The following is a 21602-nucleotide window of genomic DNA, read 5'->3' on the forward strand; positions in this document are numbered from 1 at the left end:
CCCAAAAAAGAATGTAAATTATCTGGGTAATTTTTATATTGATCACATGTTGAAAGTGGTAATATTTCAGATATACTGGGTTGAACAAACATTATTAAAATTAAACTCCCCTGTTTCATTTTACTCTGTTAATGTAGCTACTAAAAAATTTCAAATTACATCTATAGCTGCCACTATTTTTCTGCTGGACAGCTCCATGTTGGGGTCTTCTTGAAGACCCCATGTTCAAGGACCCATATTTACTTTCTAAACTGGAGTTCCTCTCCAGGGTCACCCCTCAGAAGCTAGGAGATACCCGTTACAGTAGGTTACAATCCCTGAGGCCTCTACCCCATTTGAATGTGTCTTAAATTGATTGAAATGGAATCTGAAGCCACTGTTCCCTCTTGGTTTCATGTTAATGCCTGTTTATCACCGTTATTACCCTTCATTTAAGAGGGGAGGACCCAACCCAGCCTTCAGCTACAGCTTCTGTTCGCTGTTTTAAATCCTTGGATAGAAATAGGATTTCTAGTTAACAGAAGTCTTTTGGGCTGTTTATTTTTTCCTCTCCGTTTGTATTTATGTGAAGCATAAAACCCAGAGCCCTGATGCACAACTGAAAGATGGGCTTCCTTGTTTTCTTTTGTGTGAGAATCTCTTGCTGGCCTTTTGTCGCTAGTGTGGGTTCTTGTTTGACTGGCATGGCTTATTGGACTATAACAAGCGTGACTCTGCCTCCTTTGTCGTGGGACAATTCTCCCACAAATCCCGAACAGTGTGCATTCTTCCAACACACTATTGGGTGTGCACTGGAATTGAAAGAATTGCTGAGCCCTGCTACTTCATCTCCTCCCCAATCTCTTTGTGATTTTTTCCCCTTCTTTTCCTTCACCCCCCTCCCCAGCCCCACCACCTCACTGAAATGAACACTTTACCAGGCCGGAAACATTTAATCGTCTCCTTTTGAAAAAATTAATTGAAACTTCTCCACTAGTTACCTTTTGTGTCAGTATTTAATGCAATTTTTTAAGAAAGAAGGGGAGGAGGAGAAGGAGAATGGGCCAGAATATTTCATTTTTAAATGCCCCTGTTGGCTTAAAAACAAAAGGTGGTTAGAGATTTTTTCTAAGAACAGGAAATAGAGTGTAAAGTATTTAACTAGTTTTAAACTTCATGATTTTGTTGTAGGTACAACCTTTATCACAAAGAATGGGGCAAGTACTGTTGCACATTGCTGTTGTTGTTGTTTTAATGAGAAAAAAGTTCCACCGGTGCATCCATAACACCAAAACCCCTAATATTTCACTCCCCATTTTCTAACTTAAATGTGACATAAGTTAGGTTTTATTTTTATTTTCATGGAATATTATACACTTTGTCTCCTTACATCGTAGCCTTCTCTTCTTTCTTGCTGTTTTGCTTGAGTTATTCCTTCCCTTGAAAAGTTACTAAGGAGGTGATGATGGTGGTGTCTGAGGCAGGGAGGGGCAACATGGGAATAATTCTTCATTACTGAAAGCTGTGATTTATTTTAGCCTAATTGTAAAGTTACTGCAAATTGCTCAAAAGCTTTTTAAAGATCCCAGTGATTAGATTTGGTGGGGGGGGGGGGGAGGGAGTGCTGCATAAGCAAGGAGGGGGCAGCTAAAAGGGGAAATAACACCTCTAATCCTGCTTCTGGTAAATAGGCTGCCAGCTTTTAAAATGAGTTTCCTTTCTATTAGTCAGAATATTATGCTAAGCCTTAAGCATTAGTTTTTTTATGTTGCCATAGCAGCCCTATTCCTGCAGGGTGGTGACCTGCGATGATTACAGTACAAAGCTTATAGGGTCTTGAAACCCCCTTTGAAGATGAAAAGTCTTTGATGGTTTATATTTATGCAAATCTCTTAGATATGATTTACCCAACTGAGACTGAATGGAGAGATGATTAAAATTCCCTTTTCCTTTGATATCCATTAATGGCTGAATATTCCTTAAATTTAAAATGGATATATATGTTTTCATCTTTATTTACAAAAATATCTTTATCATACCTGTGTTGTTTCTTTTTTATCTCCCCACATCTTATTAGATCTAGATAGACATAATAGATTTACAATTTAGAGTGTGGTGGGTTGTGGTTTTTTTTTTTTTTTTTTTCCTTTTGAAAGGGGGGGTGGTGGTGGTGGTGGAGATCTGTGCAAGAGCTTTTGTATGTTTCCAGATGATAGATTTTGGAATTTGGGCTACCCCACTGGCAGCACAGAGCTAGCTGTGAACTGGTCTCATGGAAAAAATTGGCGAGCTTTGGTCTTCAAAGAATTAAACTTCCTTTTTAAGGTCTTCCTAGGTAAGCTAAAAAATTATGAAGAAAAACCTTCAGAACAAAGGATAATGGTGCTATAATGAATAATATGGGTTCCACGTAGAAGGCTGCTGAACAGTTACACTCATGTCAGTGCCTGGTCCAAAACAAAAACAGAATGGCAGGTAGAACAAGACTTCGCTGTTTTGGGGGCCTATCATTTGCATTTAGCTAAGTGAAGGCTAGAGGTCTTAAGTAAATATGTTTTCAAGGAAAGCATTTTGACTCCAGAATCTCTCTTTCCACTTCTAACTCCTAGGCCTCAAACTGTTCCTTTAGGGGGAAAAAAAAAAAAAAAAAAAAAAACAAGCATTATAATGCACTAAATTTACTATTTACTATTTAGTTTGGTGGAAACTTTGTTACCTTTTTATCTTGGTCTTTCCTCCTGGTTTTGTTTTGTTTTGTTTTGTTTTAATTCTTTTTCATGTATGAAATAGACTGGGATATTACTTCCTTAGGCCAAAGACTCAAATACTACCGTGTCTACATTTCAGTGATTGTACATTTTTCCCCCTACTAATTACCAATGACACTTCTGATTTTAGTTTTCAGACAAATTTTCATTCTACTTAAAAGGCCGAAAACTTGAACAACCTATGAATTTAATCCCTTTTGTGGAAACTGCAATGGGTTTGCTCAATTTTAAGGTAAGAGAACATAATGTAACTAATAAGTTAGCTTTATTTATTACCTAAAGAGAACTTTTGTTCTCAATTTTGACATCTACTTAAAATATTTTTCTAGAAAGATTTATAGGCAAAGTAAACCTTGAACACCATTTGTTATCTATAATAATCTAAAACCAGGCTGTGAGCATCTTAGAAAACAAAGAAACTAGCTAAATAGCAAGAAAAGACTTCCCAATCCTAAATATTTAAGTGAAATATTTATATATTCTCACTTTAAATAATCCTATGTAAACACACGCTTTGAATTATATTTATTAATGAATTGTACATGAAAATCTATTTTGTTGTCCTTATGAATTAACTTTCGATTGTTCTTTTGTAACAATTGCCTTTTAGTGGGAAATTTTCTGGCCTCTTTGTAGTAATAGTATCCATAACGTCTAGCATATAAGACTGCTGTTTGTCAGTTAGTATACATCAATAATTTGCAGTATATTAATTCAGTTTGTCACATTAGAACATAAAATATTTCCTGATATGCATTCAGGAAGATCAGCTGAGCCAAGTGTTTTCCAGCATTGTATGGTTGCATTAAATAATTTGCCTTAATGATATCATGGCTAGTTTGTTTTTTTCCCCCTTTATCACTGATCATTTAAACTGTTTTCCAAAATATGCCTCACATTTCACCTGACTCATGAACATCAATGTTGCACCCCATCTCAGAGGGCAAAAGGGAAGAAATCCCTAAAACCAAAGAAAAGAGATAGTTGAACACTTCCCTAGAGAGATAATATGGGAGTAAATGCTCTGAGAGGAAACTTTGAGACCTACTGGACCATGCAGGAGGGGCAGAGGGCACATGTTTGGGAAGCTGCTTCAAGCCTCATGATGAGCGCATTTACACAACTGATCATAAATTCTTCTAGGCTGCCCCACAATTCTGAGATATAAATAAAGCATGTCCCTTAGATATGACTAGATTCATACGATGATTGAATTCTAAACTCCACCGCCCCGTTTTATTTCATATTGTACCTAGAAGCACTTTCAACCCCTGAAATTAATCAACAGTGTCCACTCCCAATTTTCAGATCTTCCCTACCCACATACATTAGCATGCTGAATCTCCATCTCAGTAGATTGTTACATCTATGACAAATGTTATTAATCTTTATTTTCACATAGAAATATGGAAGTTGCTAATTAATACATCTTGGATGACTTGTTGCATTTTTATTTTCCCCTCTGGAGTTGTAGATTTTTGTACTGTATGTCTTTAATCCTGAGACCATTTACTAAGAAATCCTGATCCTAACACAAATAATCCAATTAATTTGATTTAAAAATTCTTTCCTTCTCTCCTGTGGTTTTATGTTTATTGTTTGAGAGTCTCTTAAAACAAAACAAATTTCAGGAAAAGAGAATCAATTTACAGAACAATCAAAGTGAATTCAAAGTTTTTTTAGAAATTAGATGAACTGTGATTCAAACATTATAACTGTATTCATATATATTTGGAACTAAATATAATCCACTAAGCAAAGCAAATCTATACAGCATAATTATTTTGGACAATATTAAATGCCTTTCAAAAGGGGTAAATTTAGGGCTGCATTTTTAGGACTGCCGGTTTGCTTTCAGCCAAACTGTGTTCAGAGTTGGAATTTTCTGTTACTGAAAATACACCATGCTGCTTCTCTCTATATTGTGCATTTCTATGAGATTTGGTTCTGTTCTGTTCTTTTACAGGCCGTGTGTGAAGAAGCACTAAAGAGTGGACCTCAAGTAGGTCTTTTTCTAGATGCAGTTGTTTTTGGAGGAGAAGACTTTCGAGCCAGCATAGGTATCAAACACATTTCTCTCTTTTTCAGTCTCCGTGTGTGCATGTATCTCTGTGTGTCTATGTATGTGTATGTATGTATTTTTTCTTTGCCCCTTCATGAAAGGACATTTACATGACAATATATATTTGCCAATCATGACAATGGTTTTTCAGCTGAATGGGCAGTACTTTCTGATAATTTAGGGCACCTCAGAACTGTCCTGCTTCCAGAACACCATATTACTACTTCTGTTCATTTATAAAGTAATAAAAAGCCTGTTGCAACCTCAAATGTGTTCAGGAGTATATGACATCTACTTTATTCATTTTGAGTATAATATATGAATAGCCTCTCTGTTGCTTAAATATTTTGTTTTCACATCCATCTGAGAGTTAACTAGGCTTGTAACACAAATTTAACATAATTTCACATTTGCTTTAGATCATTTTCTACAGTAAATGTAATATGCAAATATTATTTTAAATAGATCTTAAGTTCCTCCTAAAACACATTTCAGAACTCCTTATTAAATATTTATTGAGATAGTATGCTCATTTCCACTGATCTTCCCCATCCCTTGGGCACTATGCCTCCGGTCTGGGTACATGTGTACATAGTGACTCTGGGCACACCTAGAAAAGACAGCAAGGCCACAAAGCATGTGCAGAACCACAGTCCCGGTGGCCTAGAAACTGGAGCTCTCCCTGAGCGGAGTGTCACGGTCCAAATGCAAACAGTGACACCCCACACACACCCGCCCTTAGGGTGAAAGAAAAGGAACTTAGTTTAATACCAGTCTTTCTAAGAGACCTTTGTGTTTCCGACAGTTCAGTGGACACTTTCTGCCTCTTTCAAAATGAGTGCCCTTCCGTTTCCCTGAGTTCTTCATCCAAACCCTGAAGCTGCGCTATTTGGCTCAGAACCTTAGTTATGGCAGAGCATTGCAACCCCAGCACGCAAATTTCTGTGCTCAGTGAGAGAAGTTAACCATTTCCTCACACAGCCACTTGGCCACCTTTTGTGGTACTGTCTTTGGACCGATACTTTCCAAGCAACGGCAAAAAGGAAAAAAATATACCAGAAGTAATTTGTGACCTATCAAGTCATTTGTGATTGTATCTCCTGAGATGCAGGAGAATCCTTTTTTTAACACACACAAGTAATGACGCTGAAAGATGCCTTCCAAGATAAAGAGACACATAGGAGATTTAACTCTGCCTCCACATATCCCTCTCTTCATTTATATTAGAGTCATCATTTTGCTGGGGAACAATCCCCAGGACGATGTCTTTACAAACCAAGTTTTTACAACAGATGGCTAGGTTTGGTTTCCGAGTTCATGTCTCTTTTTTCTGTCTACATCCCATTTCAGGTGCAACAAGTAGTAAAGAAACCCAAGATATTCTGTACGCCCGACAAAAGATTATTGTCATAGCGAAAGCCTTTGGTCTACAGGCTATAGATCTGGTGTACATCGACTTTCGAGATGGAGAGGGGCTCCTCAGGCAGTCAAGGGAAGGAGCTGCAATGGGATTTACTGGTATGATTTTTGATGATACCTTAGAAAGCAGGATCTAAATTAGCAAACATTCCAGAAAAGTAGAAATAGAACCAGAAATTAGAGTTTCTAATGTAGCCATATATCTCATATACTTATTCTGCTATTTGAAATGTGAAAAAGCCATCTAGGGCAAGAACCTGCTGAACAAATTGTCATGTTTTCCTTTGTCTGTGCAAGTCGAACAATGAAGCATTCATTTTGTTTCCTCTTTACATTAGTTACCATTTTTTTTCTGTCCTGTCCTCCTAAGTATTTTGTTTTTTGCTGACCCTGGAGGAGGGATGAGGCTATTATAGAAGTGTTTTTGAATGAACAGCCGTAAGAATTTGGGCTGATGGGTAGAACAAAAATTTCCTTAAACATTCAAAATATTCACTCATTTCTGAAAGAAACTTTGTTGATATCTTCTTTGATTTTTTTTTTTTTACTCATAACTAGCTTTTTATTCTCCTGCCACTTCAAGCCCCGTATTTCTCTCCCACCTCCTAGTAAGTGTCTATGCACCTGGCGACACCTACGGGCATTGGCTGGCACTAAGGTCAGTGGGTTCCCTACAATCCAGTCCTGGAGCGCTGGCAGATATCTGTTGATTGATGTGTCCGATCACTGAGCATCAGGAGTCCAGGGAGCAACTGAAAATTATGTTTTTGAAACAGAAATCCATTTTTTTCCAAAACCACAATGGGATTCTATACACAAACACATATCTGCAGTTGTGTGCACTCACACTCTTTCTCTCTCTCTCTCTCTCTCACACACACACACACACACGCAACCATGGCTAAGCCATAAATTCTTTTATGCTTATTTATTCTTCTGCTACAAGTTCTAAGAATATCATGATCAGAAATGAACTCAAATAATGAGAAAAAGAGACAAGCATCCTTGCTGTCCCTTTTGTAAATATTTTTGAAATGTGTCCAGTTAGGGAGTTCATAAAGTGACCTTACATGTTAAACATATCTTAATGAATGATGCTTTAACTCCAAATAAAATCAAACAACTGGAGAAACAATTTTAGTGTTATATTAGACTTAAATAATTGTGTTATTTGTTATGTTTTTAATATGAAGAGTTAAAATAAAATGTGATTCCCCTCAAATCTGTTTAATAAATAAATAAGTAAATAAATGTGATCTTGTATAGAGAAATATTTTCCAGTCATCTGAACTATTAATAAATTAATCCTCCCTACATTTAACAGTGACTAAGAAAGAAAGAGTCCCTCTATCCTGGCCTCAAGGTTGCCATTGTCCCCATGGCCTGTTACATCTGCCTCTTTCCAATGACCAGTTAGGACATAGCCCAAATGGAAAAGTTAAGAGAAACACTCCATGAAATCTATCTAATAGACCTCGATGTTATTGGTCTAAAATGTGTGGCATTAGCTGCCAAGCAGCCAGATGTTGCTGTGAAATGGGTACTCATTCAATAAAAATTTTAAAAAATTTTTGAAAACACTGAATTGATGCTAGCCTGTATCACCATCGCTCAGTATAACCTGGGTGTCCTCAGCTACCTCTGGGGTAAATGTTTGCTCCAGAACTTACAAAGGAGTTTGAGAATTTCTCCAAGAAACAGGGCTGAATTAAATTGGTCCCTAATTCAGTCGCAGAAGACACGTTACTTCAAATCACATTTAGATTTCTAGACTGTGCCCAACTCAGCATGAGGAGCTTATGCGCTTGGCACTATTGTTTCTCAACAACAGGGAGTATTAAATCACACACACACACAAAAAATGGAAGCAGGGGGAGGATGGGGAGACATAGAGGGTATAGTGCCCATTATATATTCAAGTGAATAAGTCAGTAAACTAGGGAGCTATACTTCATAACCAGTTTGCAATTTTTAAAAGGAAGATCTTTGTTGTCCCAATTATATTTCTACATACCAGTAAAAAAGGTAATTAGTCCAATAATAAGATACCAGATTATTTGTAGTATTTTGAAATAAGAAGGGCTTTGAGTATTTTAAACCCACTTGTGATCTGTTTGTCCTAATTGTCATTTAATTGTCATAACTTGGGCTTTGCACAAGCAGAGAGAAAAGCAAGGAAGGAGAAATACACACCCTCTCTGAAGCAGGTGTTTGAAAGTTTTAGAATCTCATGAAAGTATCATGTTACCCACAACACTGATGAGCAACAGTCTATGCCATAAGGATTTTCTCTGCTTTTAAAAATGATACATTTTTAAACGAGTTTTGTAGTTTTTTTTTAAAGTTAGCCAGGCATCAAACAGTGCGTTATGGTTTCTCTTCTGCAGTCGTTATTTCACGGGGCCATAGTCCATGTGGATTGATTTGAAATCAATGCATTGGCCATACAAGTGGCTATTCACATTAGGAATTATTTTTATAAAAAGAAACCAAAACTAAATCTTGTAATAAAGCTTCAACAGCTGACTTGGTCATCACAGTTATTGCAGTCCTGCATGCTGAGAAGAAAGATGATAAATATGAAGCACTGTAGGTTTTCTTCTTTTTTGCAGTCTTTTGTAGAAGACAAAAATGACACCATCATATAGTCACCTAAAAGACTTGACAGGTATTGATTTAAAGCACGATATATCAAGTGGTACTGTAAAAAGGATTTCATGGTCATAAATTTTAATGTCTTCCAATTTTGTACCCTCGGTAACTTGCCAATAACAGCACTTCTGTATAAAATATTTGCCTCACTCTCACATGACATTAAAGTGTGATGTTCCATTGTTGGGGTGCACAAGAATCGACAAAAGATAACTTCATACATGGATGTTCATAAATTTCTAAAACTTAACACATATCCTAAAATTAGCCTCACTACTGAAATATGGGTACTTGCAGGCCATCAGTGGTTTCCCAGTATTCCTAAATAGTTTCTGTTTTGCTCCTTAAGTCATAGTATCTGTACCAAGAAGTTCCCGTGAAATATGGCTTTTTACACATCTGTGTAAATTATGTACATAAATTATAAAATTCAGGACTAACAATTAGTACAAAATGACTACCAGAACTGACATCCTTTATTAATAATATTGTAACAGCTATTAGATGACTTAGTATAATTGCAATACCTACCATTGAGAAAAGCTCTCATTTGTCATCACTGATACTATTTGTTCCCTGAAATTATTCCTCAATTTTAATATATGTTGCTGCCAAAGCAAGCATGATTACTCAAATAATTTAAAGCATCTTTATTTGTATAGGGTTTTAATGTTTTATTAGTATGCTGACATATGCGAATGAAATAGCAAGGTTGAAGGTGTTCTAATTATGCTACTGTAAGAAAAGATACTGCTATATTTATTCACTTAACTCTTTTTCCATGAAATACTAAAAAACTTTTTTTTACATCAAAGGTATAATTTGTACTGGCCAAATGTTAAAACAACTATTTCAAAAGCAAAGCACATTGATATATGGTCAAATATATTTAGGAGAGCAAATTATCATTAAGTGCACATTCATTTTTAAAAAACCAAATATGTCCATAATTTTATCATGTAATAAAATATAATCTCATCATTATTATAACATTAAATTATGTTGTATTTTATTAATGACCTGATTCGATTTTACACTTCCCTGATTGTTAAATTGTTTCTTTTAATGACTGCATGATTTCGTAGAAGCCTGTGAGTCTTATGTTTGTGTAATGTTTTTTCCTCAAGATCCTTAAACTCCAAAAAGAAGCAGAAAGCTTTTCTAAAGCTATTAGCACAGAGATAAGCTTTTCTTCTGGGGTATTTAAATATCTGTATAAGAGGGAAGTATTTAATCTTCATTCTACAAGAAAAAAGGGAAAACCTGATTATGTTTTTGGTTAGAGAAACTTTCAGGCACTTTTTTATTTAAATATTTTGAAATGGAGTAACCTAGAGACCACTGTGTTCAAATCTGCCTTCTGTTTCACTGTACTGAGTAAAATCTTTTCATTGAAATCCAATTTTCTGTTAGTGGTTAGAAATGACACACACTATATTTGTCTAAAAGAAAGAAAATTAAATGTGTTATTGTAAGCCACTATTTTATATTAATATAGTTGTAACATCTGCTCCTGTTAGCTTTATGAAAATCAACAGACCACTTCTAAAAGAAATCATGGTAGGTGGGATAATGGTACAAAATAAGCAAAAGACAACTTATAAAATTTGAAAGAGTTAACATATAATTTTTTTTACCTTAACTCAAAATAATCACTCTAATTTGCAGATATTGTCCTTTAAAGTTCCAGCCAAAGGATTAGTCAACAAGCTGTCTAGTCAACCCACCTGTAACTAAAAATGAGAGATTATCTGCGCTAAGGTGGCATTTCTGTAGGATCAGAAACACAATTACTTCCATTCTTCTGTGTTTCTTATGTGGTATTATGGAAAAGCATGCCAGATTGCAGTTACTTTCTTTTTAAAAAGTCTAAAATAATTAGTTATTTTACATACAGTTTGTGAGGCATTAGGAGCCTTTTGTGGTTGAGACATTTTGTTTGAACATCTGTTTGTTGTTTCGTGTTTCTGGTGTTATTAATCTTCTTGTAGGTAAGCAGGTGATACACCCTAACCAAATTGCCGTCGTGCAGGAACAGTTTTCTCCTTCCCCTGAAAAAATCAAGTGGGCTGAGGAACTGATCACTGCCTTTAAAGAACATCAACAATTAGGAAAGGTAAATGTTTTGTTAATGCCTCGGGTGAATCTGGTGTTTAAAATACTGTGGGGGGGGATCTAAAATATAGATCCTTTGAGTTGTTTCAAAAATTAATTGGCTTGTGGCGGGGGCAGAGGAGGGGCCGTGCGGGGACAACATTCATCAGGGAGAAATATGCTTCAGGTAAATTTGCCCTTCCATGTTTCTGAATATTTCACTACATGGCCCTCAAGTCTCTCTATAGCTTCTTCTTTTTATAAACTATATTGGCAGCCTTTGAGAAAATAGAAGTCTGTAGTTTTACTCTATAGACTCTGATGCAGCATTCACATGAAAATAATTTTAGATCAAAGTAAGAGCAAGTTGTAATGAAATAAATGCAGTTTGATCAAATGGTTCTTGTGGAGAGAGGATATAAATTTTCGAGTTATTTTAATTTGAGGGCAAAAATGTACAAAAAGCTCCTCCGGTTTAGTCATTTAAGAGTGGGAGGCTGTGTATGTGTTTGTACCAATTTCTGGACCTGAGATTTGGATAGAATGGAGAGCAAATTAACACTGGAGTATGGTTGTTCCTAATTTAGTGCATCATTGAGCCTCGCGTTTCCTGCTCTGTGGGTTTCTGCTATGTAAATATTGCAGTGGTGATGCGCAATCTGTCTCCACTTTGTGCCAGTAACACTTAAATTAGGTGTCGCCTGAAGGAAGATTTTATGCTAGTTGCAGCATTGTCAGTTAATTATCTTAAAGGTTATTTGCAGTAATACCGTTTGCCTCTTTGTAAGAGAATGGGGAGAAAGTTGCATTTATAAATCTATCCTAGAGGTACTATCTGAACTCAGCCTTGTTACCTACATAAGGAGTGAAGTTTTAAAACCTGTGATGCAAAAGTACTTGGGGGGGAAAGAATGCTGAAATATTACCAAGGTTGTAAATGCTAAACAGCCCCTTACAAAAAAAAAAAAAAAAAAAGACAAAACTGACTTCAGTGGTGAACTGGTGACATCAATGTGAGAAGTATCACTTGCACTTTTCACTGGCAGTAAAAACACCTGAAAATCCCAGGACTTGGGAACATGGGTAGCAATATTAAGTGGGTCACCCCCTCCCTCCCATTACGAATACCTGCCTTCAGCTTTGACCTTGCTCATCCTCACACACTCAGAGGTTCATCTTTGCACAAACTTGCACTTCAAATCAAAAGACAAAATATGTGACATTGGAAACATCCCATTTGGACTTACGCCAATTTCCGCATAAATACCATTACTTCATTTCAAATCAGGAGTGGGCTACTGGAAAAACACTGCAGTTTATAGAAATATATTTTGAAATTGACATTGTATTTTAATGTCCATTTCTGTATCCTGACTCCAAAACCCAGCTCCTCCATGAATGCACATAAATATTTGCCTAGAGAGAAGAGCCATGTACCTTTTCTTTAAAAAAAAAAAATTTATTTATTTATTCATGAGAGACATAGGCAGAGGGAGAAGCAAGCTCCCTGCAGGGAGCCCAATGCGGGGTTTCGATCCCTGGACCCCGGGATCACGACCTGAGCCAAAGGCAAATGATCAACCACTGAGCCCCCCAAGCATCCCACCATGTACCTTTTCATTCTATATATGCAAATAATTCCATCCACTCCCCTGTCCCACCTGTGCACACACTCACTAAATGTTCTCCACCTCTCTGTGTGTACCTTATAGTCAGCTGATAAATACTTCTGACTGAAATAAACTGAGGCAGGATATGGGCCATCAAAATGGCAGACCAAGCAGTGTTCCACTCTGGACCAGCACTGCCTCCATTAACCATCTACACTGGGTTTCACATTGAATAACAGTTTAAAGGATGCCACTTAGCATTATAAGCAGCCAGGAGCATGGAAAAGGTTACCCTAAATTTCGGGAAGCCAGTGAACAAAATTCAAATTGGAAACACACTCTTTTGTTGGCATTTATGTTCTCGAGTGAACGAAAAAAAACCACACTTTTCCTTGTATCTTAAAAGTGTTCCCAAACAAAATTGTTCCAAAGTGTCTTTACCTTTTGATGATGGCAACTTAAATGTTAAATTCTGAACTGGCTTTTTTTTTTTTCCATAAGAAATGCTCTCTTGTTGGGGCATAAGCATTCATAACAGTGTAGCAGGACAGCTTTTCTTAACACAGAACCACAGAAATTAGAGCAGAAGGGAGACTCACTATTAGGTCATTTCCTCCCTGCCCCATTGGTGTAGGTTTGTTTCCTACAGCAAATTCTCCTGGTGCTTTGTCCAGCAAGGTTTAAATGAGTCAAGTAATGGGGCTTCCAGTGGGGACATATGGTTATTTTATCCAGTTCACATGTTTCTTTCACTTTGCCTATAAATTGGCTGGTCACAAAAATTGGGTCTGCAGGTAGGTGACTCTGGGTCTTGAAGGGTCTTGGGGTTTAAATAATGTGGCATTCTGTTTGTAAAGATTTAGTATAAATAGGTTGTTCAATTGTAGAAAGTATTGCTTCCAACAAACATCTAATCTGTTTTATTTCCAATGTGAATCGTGATGAAAACATACACCCTCAGATACTTTATCCAAAGCACAGGTGAATTTGTCAGTGATGGGAAACTGATAGTTTGTGTCCTAGTGAGATGGTTACAAATTTCCAAAAGACCTTTTTCCCCCCTCAGATGAAAATTTCGTTCAAGTAATGTTTTTAAAGGAATGACCCAAGAAGGCAAAATTACATATTTTTGCTTTTCTCTGCTTCTGCTCCCATCTTAAATTATATTCTGCCCTAAAACCAAGGGTATAGCTAAAGCTCACAGGTAATGCTGGGTCCTTTGTATTTTCTATAGTGATAATAATAATTATCATTATACAACAATAATAATTATTATCAATAATAAAAGTTGTACCTTTCTTCTGTTCCTTTCAAATAAAATTTGTGGGAATACTTAGATTATAAAGTAGATAAATTATTGGAGCTCAATCTTTGGTGTCACAGAATTATTTGTTTCATTTTAATTGGAAGTTCTTAGGAAATAAAGTTTGATGTCAGGTGAAAAATACATTAAGAAATAATAATCTCCTCATATAATCTGTTTGGCAGCTAGTGATACTTGTGACTGCTTTGCTTCAGGAAACTATAGCTATTTACAAGCAAAAGCCTTTTGCCTGGCACAGTAGTCCTCACTAATAAGAATTAGGCTGTAGATTGAAATTAGAGACTAAAGGCCATCTTCTCTTATTAAAATCTTTTAGAAAAAGCTTAAACACTTCACATACTCTATGCTATTTTAATTCCCATAAGTTAAATATGTCAAATTTAGCTGACATCAGCCATGAGATATATATATCCTCAGTATTCATCAAACTTGAGTTTTTCTCCTGTCCTAGAAAAATATATTTTGAGATACAACTTGCATGTCATTAATTATTTTAACTCTAAATTATTTGGTAGAAACTTTAGTCAGGATAAATCACTTTCCATGTAATTTATTATAAGACTATAGAAGATTTTCCTAAAGGTCAATTTTATTTTTGATGTTATTTTTTCTGTAACAGTGGTGATTCCAGTATTTGAAAATTCTCCATTCAGAACTGAATTTAGTATTGTTTCTTAAAAATAGAATTTTGACAGTTCTTTTTGTATCAATTTAAAATTGTGTATAGTATGAAAATTGGATAACTGAAATGAAAACATCTCAAGAAAATATTTAGTTAATATATATCAGTGAAAACTATAATGTACATATAAGCACATTTAAATATTTATGCAATATTTATACATTTATGTATTATGATACAGTATATTTTTTCAAGCCTGTTATAAATTCAGTTCTGATTTTTTTCTCTTTTCATATTCATTTCTTCTTGGGCAGAAATGACAGCTAAAGGAACTGATCAATAGGTAATCTAAGGTATCTTAATATAAGAACTTACCATTTCTTTCTAAGTAAAGACTCTAAAAGAAAAATGTGAGAGAATAGCAAAGTATATTTACATGTGATAGATTTTAAAGGTACTTTGCTAGAATAGTCCCGTTTTCTGTAGTATCTGACCACAAATATGGCTTTGCTTCATTTTCAGTTTTATTCATATCATTATAATTTGGTTTTGGAAGGATTTCGTTGAACTTTTTCAATATTTTTCATTTGTTACAGCTTCACAAGCTAGCTAAAAACCAAGGAAGGGGAAATGTTCATCTTTAAAATCTAGGTTCAATTAACAATTATAAAGGTCAAAAATAAGGTCACTGACATAACAACTGTAAGCATCACTGAAACATTCTAATTTCACTCATGAGAAAACCATAGAGCAAATTAATAAGTTTACATTAATAAGCAAATCCTCTACTGGAACATAAATTGGGAATTTATATCAATAAAGAAAGAGGGTTTTTCCCCCTCGTATAAGTCTTTTCATCTAGAAAATTACAAAGAATAATAACCCCCCTCCAAATATTGAAAGCAAATTATTTTCATAGGTATCTGATTGCTGCTCACACACCTTTCATTTGTGTTTCCAAATGCAGGGCTTTACAAAAGAAATACTGTTTGGGCCAGATGGCCTTCTAGAGGGCTCCCTGAGAGAACTCAGAAGTCTCTCTAGCCAAAAATATTGTTTCCGCTTATTCAAGTGCCAGAAATCCCACTGCCACTCTTTCACGCAGATCAAATAAACCATCTAAAGATTTGGTTGTTGTCTTTGTCGTCTGAAAGGGTTGATTCCACTAATAGACAACAATATACCCTCCCACACCCACGCATCCCACCACCCACAGCCTTCCCCCCCCTTTTAATTGTAAGTAGGAATACTAAAATCAGAACCAAGTGATGTGTAGTGAAAATGAAAACTGAAGAAACACAACCCTATTTTTGAGATGCTCAGTTATTACATTACTCCTTTTATTACCTTTTTCATTTAATATTTCTAGAACCATATGCCATAATTTTGATTTTGAACAGTCAAGTTCATTAAAAAGCTGAGAGTCTGGCAAGGAGGACTTCAAGGGTGATCTGATTAGCAACAAATTGCAGATTTCTAAACATATGAAGTAAGACAATACAATTCTGGTGGCAATATATTCGATTTCTCATAGTTTTAGTGGCAAATGGTTCAGTACTAGAAGATAGATTATATCATTGAGGTTAAATATGATGATTTCTAAAGTTGTTTGCTTTGTCCTTAATTTATAACACATTCTTAGGGATATTTTAATCAAAATATTTTTCTCCTGATTTATATTCTCAGGATATTTTTTTGCTCAATTTCAATTAAAAATATAATTCTTTCAGTTGGATAAAATCTCAGAAATCTTCCAGTTAAATCTTTTCAGTTTACAACTTAAGACACTAAGACTCAGCAAGGGTTTAGAAGTTACCTGTGGTCACTCACAACCAAGGTAGTGATAGAGCCCCTACCAGCATTCAGGGCTAACTTTGTAAATAAAGATATGAACACAGTTAACACAAATGTAGTTTTACTTGGATCATAGTAAACCTCCGTCCACATTAATGACCAAAAGTAGATAGAGCCTTAAAACTGTTCAGTCACTAACAAAATGTTAATTTGGTTAGTTCGGATTAGTATTTTTTTCTTAGTGCTATATATATATATATATATATATTTTTTTTTTTTTGCATGAGCAGAAACCGATGAGGAGGGAAAGAACACAGAGTTTTCTGTGTGCCTTCCCAACACTCACTGCTCTTATTCCCCACATCGCACCCTCCTTCTCAATTCTCTCTTGCCCCAGAAAGACTTTTTGGCTCAGATCACTGCAAATCCTGCTCTGTTGTATTAGTCATCATTTGTTCCATCTCCCAATGTAGATTGGAAACTCTCCTAGCTAGACTGGGAGCCTTTGGCAAAGAGGCCATATCTAGCTCCAAGCTCCATTTCATCTCGCTCGAGGACAGGTTCCCAATGTCCTGTGTCTCACTTACACCTGTGGTTGCACAAACACCATGGCTTTCAGCGTCTGTAATATAAGCAAGATCCAAACACGAGCCATGAAAGGATGGTTTTTACTCTTTGGACATCTTCTTTTTTCCCTCGTAGAATATTTCTCCCTTTTTGTATGTGTGGGTCGGATGTGTGTTTCTCTGTATAGCTTGCCTATTCCTTCCTCATTTTCCTTTCCATGAGCTCTCACGTGTTTCCTCTTTATCTTTCTCTCCCCCCACATCATCTCCACACCCCACCGACATCCCTTGCCTTCTCGCCCTTAGCCGACTAAAATAAAGAAGTTCAGAGCATTCTTTGAATTGTTTGTTATACTTATTAAAGAATTTTGTAATTCTTTTTATATTAAAAAGCAAGCAAATGGAACTTTTATTTTATTAAAAAATATAAATCGAGTTTCTATAATTTTTTTCATTGTAGGTTAGTGAACCTGAATCAAAAGAAAGTAAGGAAATTTTTCACCACTACCCTAGAGAGTAAAGAATTCTGTTTACTAAAACACATACCTCCCCACAGCATCTTGGATAGAAATAGGTATACAATATGCATTTAGTAAATACTATTTGGCTAACTGGTCTCTAAATTTCTGACTCTCCTAGAAAGAAATGATTCACTCTACTTTTAACAGGTTATATCATACTGACCTTTTGTTTCCTTCTAGAATAATTGAAAAAATATTTTCACCAGTTATTTTATCATTGTCATCAGTTATATTTTAATAGATTTTTAAAATTTAAAGTGACTTTGAGTTAATTTATATGTGCTTTCCAAAGAAAGAAGAAACCTATGGTGTACAAAATAGAAGTTTTAACATTATTGCTCTTAGCTGCAAGCTGCTTTAAAATGACTTCCATTCTCTGCTTTTCTCATAGGCAATACCAGCTTAAATTTGACATGAAATATCCTAAGTTAAATAAAAAATGTTTACATATTTAACTCAGTGTTAAAAATATTTTCAACTAAGATTTCTAGTTTAAAAAAAATTTGAGTGGAAGGTGATAGCTACAGAACTCTATATAATTACTAAAAATCAACCAATTGCACACTTAATAATGGGTGAATTGTATGGTTATACAAATTATACCTCAGTATACCTCAGTTTTTTTCTAAAAAAAAAATTAAGTACATCTAATGCACTAGCAAATGTGGAAACTCCTTTAAATTACAATATGCTTATAAATCCAATTGTTGCACCTCATTAGGTAGCTTTCCACATGGCATACTTGGTTCCAAATTTCCTTATCAAAAGATATTTAAAATAAAGACTTGCCTGTCCCTATCTGATCATTCTGCCTGGGTACTTTTAAAGATAAGTTTTGCAGCCTACATTTTGTGAGCTCTGAGAAGAATTTTCAAAAAAAAGGTACCTTTGGTCTCCCCATCCGTTTGTATAGTAAAGATGGCTCTGGTCCACTGAGACCGTCCATCTGGGCAAGTAGACAACTCAGTACTGGTCACATATTAAGATAATTGACCCAAACATTCACCTCTGCTCTCCTCCCTACTGTCCAGCCACCTCCGTCTTCCCTGCCAGTTTCATTTTGCAAGCCTTTCACTGTTTTCTTTTCTCCTCCCACTTCCTAAAACTGTTGGTGAAGTCCCCAAATAATCTTAACAGCATATAACACGAGAGTTTCTGCCTTCTGTGCAGAGCTACAGCTAAATGATTTCATGCTTCCTTTTTAAAGAACAAAATGTTAATGATGCCTATTCATTTTACATTCACTCAATGTCCACATCCCAAGGAATTTCCTCCTTTTTATAAATGCATCAAGCCATGTGCTTTGCTAGCACTCTTCTGTTCTGCTCTCCTGTTGCTGGAAACCCTGTCCTTCTGTTTACTGCCTTCTCCAGTGTAAATTTCAGATCATCTGCATTTGATTAGTATCTCCTCAGCTGATATTCTAAGCTTTTAAATGATTTTAAATGTATTTGTTTTCAAATTTCAAATACATATATAGCACCTGGGTCTAGTTTCTTAAAGGGACAATTCAATCTATGATCTAAGCTATAGCTTAGAGGAGGCAGGGAGCTTTAGGCATGAGTCGGGCTTGACTCATTGCATCTTCAAGAATGTTGACGTCCCTAGAATCTTTAAAGCTACTCTGAAATCATGAAATCCTGTTATAATTCAAATACTGTGCAAAGGGGATCCCTGGATGGCTCAGCGGTTTAGTTCCTGCCTTTGGTCCAAGGGCGTGATCCTGGAGTCTCGGGATCCAGTCCCACATGGGGCTCCCTGCATGAAGCCTGCTTCTCCCTCTGCCTGTGTCTCTGCCTGTGTCTCTGCCTGTGTGTGTGTGTGTGTGTGTGTGTGTGTGTCTCATGAATAAATAAATAAAATCTTAAAAAAAAATACTGTGCTTCTCACTGCACCTTTCTGTGATAAATGGAATTGAATCATCTCTGGCTAACAATAGCAGTGGCAGTAACAACAGTGATCATGCTGGTGGTGACAGCAATCAGGTAGAGGTGATAACATTGGTAGTGATAGTGGCAGCAGTCTCAAGGGGACACAGTCACAGTGGTAGTGACAGTAATGGGAGTGGTGCTAGAAGTTGCAGCTCCCATATACTGAGAGCCTGTTCTGTGACAGGCCATTGCATACATTATTTTACTTAATTCTCACAACAATTCTGTAAGGGAGATATTTTCACCCCAATTTTACAGGTGAAGAAACTGAGGCTCAGAAAAGTAACATTGTTTGCTGTAGCTCACAGCTAGGAAATAGCAGAGCTTGGATTCAAGGTGTAGCTGACCCCAAAGCCCATATTCTAACCTCTGCATTAAGATGCCTTACATAGGAGAAGCAAGACCCTTTCTCTGTTTGTGTTTGTATACTTTTTGTTTCAGCTGCAAGCTACAGAATACCACTTCAGAATGCCCATCCTAGAGAGTTGCCTATTTCTGTTTGGTGGAAGGTCACAAAGGGGCTTCCTAGACAGACAATCCTTGGTGTCCTCTTGGGCCACTACTGCCTCAGCTGGTGGGCACTGCTCTGGAATAGAACCCTGCCCTTCAAACCCCTCTGGAGTTTTTACAGTCAGAGAGCTATGGGGGGGAAAAGATGGGAAGAATAAGGAGGGAGCTTCTCCAGGCTTTTTCACCTTTCAGAAATTGGAAACTAAATCTGATAGGTTGCCCAGGATGCAGGATCCCCCAGACCTCATACCCTTTCTGAGTCCACGTCTGAGGCAGGTGCTGAGGGGCCTTCCTAACAGTTTTACAGTCCTGAACTGTCACTGCATTCCCCAATCTGGTACAATACAAACCCGCTTCAGATAGTCCAACTATTACATTCTTAGGAATCATTTAAAGGGCTTCCCCACCAAAGGCCATGCAGTGTCATCTGTCAGAATTTCAGCGCTAGTAGTAATGACACATCAGCTCAATGTGAAGTGTTGACCAAGTCGAATGGCTTCAGTTGAACTTTTAGAAATTCATGTAGAGCTACATTAACATTTGAAATTTTCTGGCCATAGCAGTAATTGGCTTTTGATTTTTTTTTTAAGATTTTATTTATTTATTCATGAGAGACACACAGAGAGAGGCAGAGACACAGGCAGAGGGAGAAGCAGGCTTCCTGTGGGGAGCCTGATGCGGGACTTGATCCCAGGACCCCAGGATCATGACCTGAGCCAAAGGCAGACGCTCAACCACTGAGCCACCCAGGTGCCCCTGGCTATTGAATTTTAATTCAAAATATTGTTAAAGTACCTATCAAATTATCACTACAACATAAGTGTGAAAATAAGAAAAACATGTTCTCTATTTTCCAAGTCTTCAGAAATATTCTTTTACCCTCTTAATGGTAACATTAAAAAGTGTTTATCTATAAACCAAGGGTTACTGATACTCAGAAGTATATATAAGGATCAAATGTCACCTCCTTTAGTCCTTCTTAGAAATGCTTTAGGTTTTTTGAGGACTTTAGATGTCATTCACATATTTATTATTGATTTTTTCTCATTGAAAATATCTTTCAGTATTCCTAATATCATAATAATTATAGTAAAGTGGGTTCACCAATGCATACAACCACCCGCCTGGGTGGCTCAGCGGTTGAGGGTCGGCTTTTGACTTAAGGAGTGATCCCGGGATTACAGGATGGAGTCCTGCATTGGGCTCCTCTCAGGGAGCCTGCCTCTCCCTCTGCCTATGTGTCTGCCTCTCTCTCTGTGTCTCTCATGAATAAATAAATAAATAAAATTTTTAATTATAGTAAAAGCTGTTAAGTGGAAACTCAGGATTGAAGCATTTATATTTCAGTTGTTCCTGAATTCAGTTATTAAAATTACATTTTGGGGGCTCCTGGGTGTTTCAGTCAGTTGAGCATTCAACTCTTGATTTCAGCTCAAGTGATGATCTCGGGGTCATGAGATGGAGCCCTATGTAGAGCCCTCAACCTCAGTGCTCAGCACTGAGTCCAGTTGCTCCACTTCCTCTGTTCCTCCCCTACCACCTGTGCTTTCTCTCTCTCTCTCTTTCTCAAATAAATGAATAAAATCTTAAAAAATAAAATGAAATAAATTACATTTTCACATATTTGCTTATCTGACCTTATCTGTATATCATTTTTTTCAGCCTCATCCTAAGTAATATTATCTCTGAAATAGCAGTTCAGATATGGTGGTTATTTCTTATAATGCACAAAATAAAATCTTTAAATATA

General features: G+C 36.4%; 1 protein-coding gene and 1 long non-coding RNA gene across 10 annotated transcripts in view; one reads left to right on the plus strand and one right to left on the minus strand.

The window, feature by feature from the left end:
* The window catches only part of CLYBL (citramalyl-CoA lyase), a 298522-nt gene that overhangs the window by 227211 nt on the left and 49709 nt on the right, over nt 1–21602 (plus strand). For all 9 annotated transcript variants that reach the window (XR_005376521.1, XM_038569953.1, XM_038569951.1 and 6 more), the window contains exons 4-7: nt 2878–2979; nt 4714–4807; nt 6160–6327; nt 10872–10996. Coding sequence is in view for 8 of the 9 variants with exons in the window: in XM_038569953.1 (XP_038425881.1) it covers nt 2878–2979; nt 4714–4807; nt 6160–6327; nt 10872–10996 (489 nt within the window). In the remaining variant the exon portion in view is untranslated. The remainder of the gene's footprint in view (nt 1–2877; nt 2980–4713; nt 4808–6159; nt 6328–10871; nt 10997–21602) is intronic.
* Nucleotides 1–21602, minus strand: part of LOC102154680 — a 92952-nt gene that overhangs the window by 6108 nt on the left and 65242 nt on the right. The window lies entirely within an intron of this gene.

The sequence above is a fragment of the Canis lupus genome, chromosome 22 (genome assembly GCF_011100685.1).
Source record: "Canis lupus familiaris isolate Mischka breed German Shepherd chromosome 22, alternate assembly UU_Cfam_GSD_1.0, whole genome shotgun sequence".
NCBI classification, from domain to species: domain Eukaryota; kingdom Metazoa; phylum Chordata; class Mammalia; order Carnivora; family Canidae; genus Canis; species Canis lupus.